The 7,849-nt window shown below is 40.7% G+C and overlaps 3 protein-coding genes across 4 annotated transcripts; 2 read left to right on the top strand and 1 right to left on the bottom strand.

Annotated features, from left to right (window-relative positions):
• The first annotated feature begins 905 nt into the window (after positions 1-905).
• Positions 906-2,253, top strand: LOC120422843 (uncharacterized). Its single transcript, XM_039586387.2, has 4 exons — positions 906-939; positions 974-1,098; positions 1,442-1,758; positions 1,828-2,253. The coding sequence occupies exons 2-4, from the start codon at positions 1,047-1,049 to the stop codon at positions 2,053-2,055; spliced, it is 597 nt and encodes a 198-aa protein (XP_039442321.1). The 5' UTR covers positions 906-939; positions 974-1,046; the 3' UTR covers positions 2,056-2,253.
• Positions 2,254-2,919: 666 nt separating this feature from the next.
• LOC120422847 (kxDL motif-containing protein CG10681) lies at positions 2,920-3,878 on the top strand. The gene is made up of 2 exons (XM_039586392.1): positions 2,920-3,175; positions 3,239-3,878. Exons 1-2 carry the CDS (start codon positions 3,009-3,011, stop codon positions 3,804-3,806), a joined length of 735 nt encoding a protein of 244 aa, XP_039442326.1. The 5' UTR covers positions 2,920-3,008; the 3' UTR covers positions 3,807-3,878.
• A 2,478-nt stretch (positions 3,879-6,356) lies between these two features.
• On the bottom strand, positions 6,357-7,820 carry LOC120422841 (uncharacterized). 2 transcript variants are annotated; one of them, XM_039586385.2, is made up of 3 exons: positions 7,698-7,820; positions 6,669-6,994; positions 6,357-6,607 (listed from the first exon to the last, which is right to left on the bottom strand). In XM_039586385.2, the coding sequence occupies exons 1-3, from the start codon at positions 7,705-7,707 to the stop codon at positions 6,404-6,406; spliced, it is 540 nt and encodes a 179-aa protein (XP_039442319.1). In that variant the 5' UTR covers positions 7,708-7,820; the 3' UTR covers positions 6,357-6,403. The 2 variants fall into 2 exon arrangements, with proteins under 2 accessions (XP_039442319.1, XP_039442318.1); XM_039586384.2 differs by lacking the exon at positions 7,698-7,820 and adding an exon at positions 7,052-7,570.
• Between the last annotated feature and the right edge of the window lie 29 nt (positions 7,821-7,849).

Below are 7,849 nucleotides of genomic sequence, written 5' to 3'. Positions count from 1 at the left end.
TCCATAATTCAATAAACAACAAGATTGAAACACTTTTGAAATGCTTTAATTCATTCTACTCTACTCTGTATGCATGGTAACAATATGATCGGCAGCAATGGAATAATCATCATCAAACGAAAATCATTGGATGTTCATCAAGAGAACAAATCCGAAGGGAGCATGCTCTCCTCTCTCACGCACGAAAGATCGGTAAAAGTAATCTAACTCGACCCTATGCATATCCATTGGGTATCCTCTGCAAGGGGAACCTCGGTTTGCCGTAATCTGGGAACTTTTTTTTGGTTGAAACATCCTAATGTATATATCCTGACGTTTGTACAAACAAATCTAGGCAAACTGTCAAAATTTGCGAGTTTGTTTGTTTGCCGTAGTGTAATAGCTCCTTGGTGCAAACAATGATCGAGCTCGAGCTGACACAGCCCTGCGAAGTATGTTGGCTGACATATCCAGCTAGAAGTCACCTAACAACAAACTTTTGCTAGAAAGAGATAGGAAATCTGATGCAAACAAACTTCCAGCTGCCATGTAAACATACTTTGAATGTGTTAGTAAATTTCTGGATAGTCCCGAATTAGTGCGTTTCAGTTCTCCAACACGTTACAAGAAAATTTTAGTTGTATACAAGAACGACGAATCACCATGGTTCTCATATCATGCATGATTCTCCATACAAACTTTGGAAAAAAAACATTCGGCCCTGTCTAAATATTGTGTGAAGTTGAAAAAGCATACTTTTCACTTTGAGTGTTTATTCGACAACAACCCAATGTTGGGTACAAATGGATGAAATCTTGTCGGGCTCACTGCTTACAAGTCTGCATTACCTTTGACTTGGATGTACCTTGAACGGCCGCGGCTTCTGTTGAGGAGGAGCTGCCATCAAACAAAAGACTCCACTTTTATGACTTTTATCGAGTTCTTTGGCGGCGTTGGTTCTAGTTAGGAGGAGTTTACCCCCCAAAGGAAAAAAAAGTTAGGAGGAGTTTGGTATTACATTTATCAACTTTATTAGAAGTAATCGCCCAGGATAATCCAACGCAACGATGGGGAAGAAAAACACCAAAAACAAGAACAACAAAAAGCCGTCTAAAAAGGGTAGGTAACTATTGAAAAAATAAAGTTTTTTTTTCTGAGCAAGCCGCAAAAGTTGGAGCTCTCAACTCGTGGTGCGCACAGTCATGGCCTACTCCTTTTAAACATTCAGAAGCTATGCCCTTGGGATTTCTTTTAACAGGATTATTTATTTATTTGCTCATTGCATAAATAAAAAAAAATCGTAATAATTATTATAAATTATTAGTTGTGAATAGAAAACAAAAAGCGGTAGCCATTTTTATTTTGCTCTACAGTAAACCACCGCTAGTTTGACACAGGGTTGCCAGACCAGTGAATCTACTCGGGTTTTAGTCGTATTTACGATTTTTTTCTTTCGATACAGCGGTCAAACGCGCGGCGGAGAAAGAATTGCGGAAGGCGGCCAAGTTTGAGATGCTCCAGAATCGCAACAAATACCAGGAACCGATTAAGGAGAGGCTGAAAGCAAGAAACTGCCCGCATCAGGAGATTGGGAATATGTTCCGCAGCGTAAAGTGCAAGGAGGCTATGTGGAAACATCAGGACCCGGTGCCGGTGCGTTTCTGCTATTCGAACTACCCGGCGAGATGGATGAAATCCACGGAGGAGATTCAACACCTTATCAATTTCGTCAACAACGATTGCTCGCGAAATGGGGCGAAAAAGCCAATTTACTCGAACGTAAGTGTTGATGTTTGAGTGATCCTTTTCAAAAATTTAAAGGTTTTTTTTTTCTTGTTTTAATCATAGAACGTGGGCGGCTACTTGCTGCTATTGATGCAAGACGAGGCGAGTGCCGAGTATGTGAACGGATTGCTTGACAAGCTGAACAGCAGCTTCCCAGACGAAGGGCTGCGGGTGCCCTCGCTGGAGGAAATTAAGACGTTCCACGACGGCTGGGAGGAGCGAAGCCCGAACATGTTCTCCAAGTACCTGAAGGGTGGTGCCCTGCGCGTGCCGAAACCCAAGGCCAACTAGACGATCTCGACGGCGTTTTCTTATTTTGTTGATTAACTCTTTATTTTCATTGACGAATGCTGAATTGATTTTTTTTTCGTCACGCGGTTAGATTCTGAATCTACGAGTACTGAATTAACATTTCTAACTTTTAGTTTAACAATCAAATGTATTGTTGCGCAATATAATTAGAATAAATGAGGCTCCTGTAGTCCTGTAGGTCGCAGTTTGATATTTGTTAAACACAAAACCAAAACGTAAACATCGGGATTATTCCACTATTCCATTCATTAGTGCACTCCCTACATGCCCTCCAAGAGTCAGATTGATAGCAAACAATTTCCCATTGAAAAAAAAATCAAAAACACAAAAGGGCACATTAAAACATTCCAGCAAAAACTGCAAATTAGGTTTATTGGACCTTTTCAAAAAAAAAAAAAAAAACTCCAGAAGTTTGTCCTTTTATTTTTCGTTAGTATTTCCTAGGTGAGGAACTTTTTGTGTTACAAAGCGAACTTTTCATATATTCTCAACACTAATTCACTTCAAAACAATGTTTGGTTAGCTTTTTATCCAAGGATTTCTGCAGAAAATAACTTCATCAAAATACAATATTGTCATCATGGGTGACATTGGGTCTGCTGAAATTTGTATGACCCAATCTCACCCCCCAGACCCAACGCCACCCCTGATGACGGTATTAAATAAGGTCCCGCGGCTGTAGTTCAGTTTGGCTCGATGTTTCGGAACCGACATCGGATTAGCGAGTCGCCTCTGTACAACCAATGATTCTGCAGCTTGAGAAAAGTCTGTATTCCTCAAAATTCTGCATACACTTGACGATTCTGAAGGGCACGCTTGAAAAGTGACAGCTCGCTGTTTTTGTTTTGTTTTCCTTCGAGGCAAAAATCAATAAAAACTGAAAATTAGATTGAAGAATCGGTTCCAAAATTTTCATCTTCGATTTCGTCAAAATGATGAACTCGGAAATGAGCAGCAGCATGCAGTCGGGTCGGCCGGAGAGTGAGTTCAGCATCGAGTGCTTCCAGAACTACACGGCACCGGAGGTTTTCGTGCAGGGACTCGCCGGGCTGGTCAACCAAACCGACGTAGAGGTCATGATTCGGGCCCAGAAGCAGATGTAAGTTTATGAGGCATTATCGATTTTTCTGTATTTTACTAATTTGTGTGGGTTATTTTTTAGGTTGCAGCGATTTGAGAAAACGAACGAAATGCTGCTAAATTGTAACGCGCTCAGCCAAAGTCGGCTCAAAATTGCGACGGACGACTTCAAAAAGCACACAAAATTGCTGCACGACATGAAGAAAGATTTGGACTACATTTTCAAAAAGATTCGCAACATCAAGTCCAAACTCGGCAGCCAGTATCCGCAGGCCTTCGCGGAGGCGGAGGCGAAAAACCGGTCCGTTTGCTTCGACGAGGAGGACGAAATCGACACCGGAAGCCGGGCGGAAACGCTGGACGAGTGCCCCCCCAGCAAAACGGGCACCCCGGTGAGGGTGATCACGGCGGCGGCGGCGGAAGAGGCCACGGAAAAGCAGAAACGTGGCTCCGTCAAGGAGAAGAAGAAGCCGGCGGTGGCCGAAGCGTCCACGACCGTGAGCTACATGAAGATGGAGCAGAGCCCGGAGAACCGCAAGTCGGGCAAAACGACGCCGAGCGATCCGAAGCGACGGTCGCTGCTTTCGACGCACAGCAGCTCGACGGACAATTCGAACGACTCTTCGGAGTGCACGTCGGACACGGGTTAGACGTTGAGTTGGGTAGTTTTGAGTCGCTTTGCCATTTTAGCTGTAATCTGTCTGTAATTTATCGAATATATTCGCAATTCGCAATTCGCAATTTTCAGTGTAAGAACGGGCCTTGACCGATCTTATGCACTAGGTTCCCAACGAACACGCACTGCCCTTACACCTACATCTCACCCTTGCTCTGAGTCAGTACGAGCAGCACGCTAGAACACGCTTTGAGTGTTCGTGCCAGGCATGCACACCTTCTTTTCCGGTTACGCATTTTAACTCGGCCGGGGGTGGTACATTACGTAGGGTTTGATGTAAGTATAAGCGCCTAACCATTTATAGTGTGCCTAACAACTTTCATTAAAGCAAAAACTGTTTTATTTTTAGTTTGAATTCAAAAACTAGTTGTTATTTACTGTGTTTTGTTTTCTCCTGAAATCTTTCCTAGTGTTGAGTCGTGTTTTTATGTTGCTATTTCTTTTGTCGCGGTGTTTTGTTACAATTTTGGTCCTAAGCATTTTATAAAAGTTTTTCAAAAGTACAATAGTAATATTTGTGTTAATTCTTTGATCACTCCAAAAAATGAGTAAGGGCTCGAACCTCATTTGTTTGAAGAAAAGGGTAAAGATTGAAAACAATGGACAGTGAAAGAAATATACTATTTGAAGAATCAATAGTAAAAGAAAGATAGTAATTTATAAAGTAGATAAAGAAATTAACAATAATTAATAAATAGAGGTAAAAAAACAAGCTTAGATTGTATTGAGGGCAATTTATAGGCCCAAATTTGAATATTGGCCCAAAATGAATATTGAATTATTCAAATAGACAAATAAAGAAAAAGCACATGATAAACAAAATTTACTGCCAAATTAAGGATTGATTGATTGATTGATTGATTGATTGATTGGTTGGGAAGGGGGAAAGCAGGGAAAGCAGAAAGTATGTTACAGCAGCACTGCCGCTCTAATCTAGTCCGTCCCATATGTATTTTTTTCAAAAATGAGATAAACTTGACAAAAGTTTTAATTTTACATGTACTTTTAGCCTATTGAATAAAAAAGTAGTGTTTGTTCTAAAAAATCCAAAATAAATATGACTTTCGTGCTGTCTCATATGCAAAATAAAGGCAAGTCAGTTCCTCATTTAGAAATGTCTCGCAAATCGTTTAAATGGATACGAAATTTTTGAAATCAACAGAATATATCTTTAAGAGTACATTTAACTTGAAAATATCATTAATTGTTCATTTCTGGTGAAATATTTGAAAATTTGAAAAAAAAAACAAAACACTCCAAACATTTAGTGACTTTTTTCTTTTGAAATATAAAACCACGGTAAGAAAAAATAAAATACATACCGTTATGGCTAATATCTAAATCATAAAATCAGTTATATTTCTTGAATGAATAAGCTTGATCCTGGATCTGTGAGAGACTCGTATGTGGAGCGTAGTTTTTTTTTGAACTAGGCAAGGGCTTAGCAGTTGAGATTTCTATTTGCCTCTGTAATATATTAACAATTTCCGGTGCCGCTGCAGATCATATTTTCATATGCAGAAACTTTACCAAATACATTATTTAAATAAATAAATCTGAAATAAACATTTTTTTCTATTATTTGGTTACAATTATTGACTTAGAAAACTACCAAAACAAACCTGGAAATGACAGTTGAACCAGGTTGAACCTGGGTTGTAAATGTTCAAGCCTACCATGATATCATAACTGACTTGCCTTTATTTATGGACAAATAAAGTCAAGTTGGTCTCTTGCTGGAAATTTCTCAAATTTACCTCCAAATTGTTAATTTTTTTAATCAAATTTATGGTAGTGGTGTTTTCAAGACTGATGTTGAAATAACTGTATAAATAATTATATAGAAATAATAAGTTTAGAATGGTAAAAATGGTGACACTTTTTTTGGGCTTCTCACAGCGTTATCTCAGCACTCACTTTTTACATATGGGACGGACTAGATTAGAGCGGCAGAGCATCAATTGGTAAAATAGAGTGAAAAAGCGTTGAGAAATAAGAGAATCAAATGAGTGCAATCGAAATGGAGGATAGTAAACAGAGCCGCGTTAGAAAATCAGTGAAACAAAATAAACAGAAGATAGGTGGTAGATGAAATGGAAAGAAGAGAAACCCCGTTGTGCGATGTTTCAGGTACATCCACAGCAGTTGACTCAACATACTGCGAATCAAAACAATACCGTCTACAATCACAAATTACTTCCCTTTCCCACATTGTCGCGCCCCTTTCTTTTAGCCGTCTCGACTTTGACCCACGGTGGTCAAAGGTTTACGATCCGTTTCCACAGGCCACCAGCTAGGTCATCATGAAAACCAAGCCAACGTGGAGGTAAGAAAATAGGACACTTGCAAGGAACCAGAGCTATACTGTCTTGACCAAGTATGATCTAACAGGACTACGGACGTAGTCAGTGACGCTCCTTCCAGGATGTTCCTCGCCTGAGCGTCAACTGAAGAGGTATCATCAGCATCATTCGCACTTGGCCTGCAATTTATCGAATATATTAAAACTAAACCCCTAAAGAAGTCCTTTAATCCTATTTATTTGCATCAAAATTCATCAAATAACCCCCTTCAATCCTGCTGCGGTCTCTTCTGGTGGCGCGAAAACATTCCCGGGCTCCGGTCGGACCAGCTGGCGTGGAACCGCTCGACCTCCTGCCAGCTGGGCTCTCGAATTCCCGTTCCGAAGAAACCCTGCAAGCCGGGCAGCAACGAGCGCGCAAACTCTGCACTAGGACCGTCCGGAAGCAGAACCAGCACGTAACCTCCGGTCAACTAAAAAACAAAACGGAAGATTAAAATTAAAAAAAAAATGCAAGAGACGACGCAAGCCTACATGCACGTCCAGCGGCCACCGCACGTAGTTCTGTCCCCGGAAGGCGTCGTTGATGTACGCGGCAAACGGGTCCACCTCCTCCTCCTGCTGGATCCACTGGCGCGGATAGTCCGGCAGACAGAAGCGCACGACCTGGAAGTTCGGGTTGTGGGCGAGCACGTCCGGCACTCGACGCAACAGTTTCCGGAGTTCCTGCGGGGGACAGTCTTTGTTCCGCATGGCATTCCGCACGATTGGGGCCTGCTTTTTCTGGCGAATCGCTACCTTTTGCTTGCGCTCCAGGCGCTTGGCCACGAACTTGGGATCTTTGGATTGTTTACCTCCCCCTGCGAAGAATGGCGGTTATTGTTTGTTTTTTTGAGCATAGTTTGTGATTCAATTACTTCTTGGCATCTTGAATAAGTGAACAGAATAAGTGCGATTTTTCTATGAAATCTCAGCAAAAAATAATTTTTAATGTATTGATCCTTGCACTGTAACTTGGATTTGGCCCGCACTTTTCTCTCGCACTTTTGACAACAAAATTTCCAAAAACTAGGCAACCAACAGTTGTTTATTTACATTTTCAGTCGCAGTTTCCACCAAACTGGACATTCGCACTTTAAAATTGCGATTGACAGGTGAGCAACATCGGCTCGCTTTGATCATTTTTTGAGAAAATTAAAATTTCCCAAGCCAGTTTGACGAGTCGCAATAGTGCGATCGATAGCAATAATTTAGTGCGAAGTCCAAGTTAGTGAGAATTGGGTCCTAAAATGAAGCTTAGATTGCTGATATTATTGTTTACAGCGATAAAGCTTATTTTTCTGAGTACAATGACCCTTTGTACGACCACAAAGAGTTTAAAATGGATTTTTAACTCAATTTTGAAAAATTAACCTCGCGGTCCTTCTTGACAGAAAAGCTCCTACTTGACAGCTCGTTCCAAGGGGACCATAGTTGATTCATCGAAAAAATGTTGTCTAGTCATTTTTTTTTGCATTAAAATGAAAAAACTGATTAGAAATGGTTTTTAATCGTGTTTTTTACCGTTGTACATAAAAATTGACACAGGGCTTTAGTACCCAATTGCGCAATAAAAAGCCGATTTGGTTCGGGCCTCAAACTTTTGATTATTTTGATGTAAACAATAAAAATAATTGAAGATTCTTTTATCCCTGTGACTGAAGTTGCTCTGTTGC

Source organism: Culex pipiens, chromosome 3 (genome assembly GCF_016801865.2).
Source record: "Culex pipiens pallens isolate TS chromosome 3, TS_CPP_V2, whole genome shotgun sequence".
NCBI lineage: Eukaryota > Metazoa > Arthropoda > Insecta > Diptera > Culicidae > Culex > Culex pipiens.
Note: the sequence above shows the minus strand (reverse complement) of the source record. Positions and strands in the feature narration are given on the sequence as shown.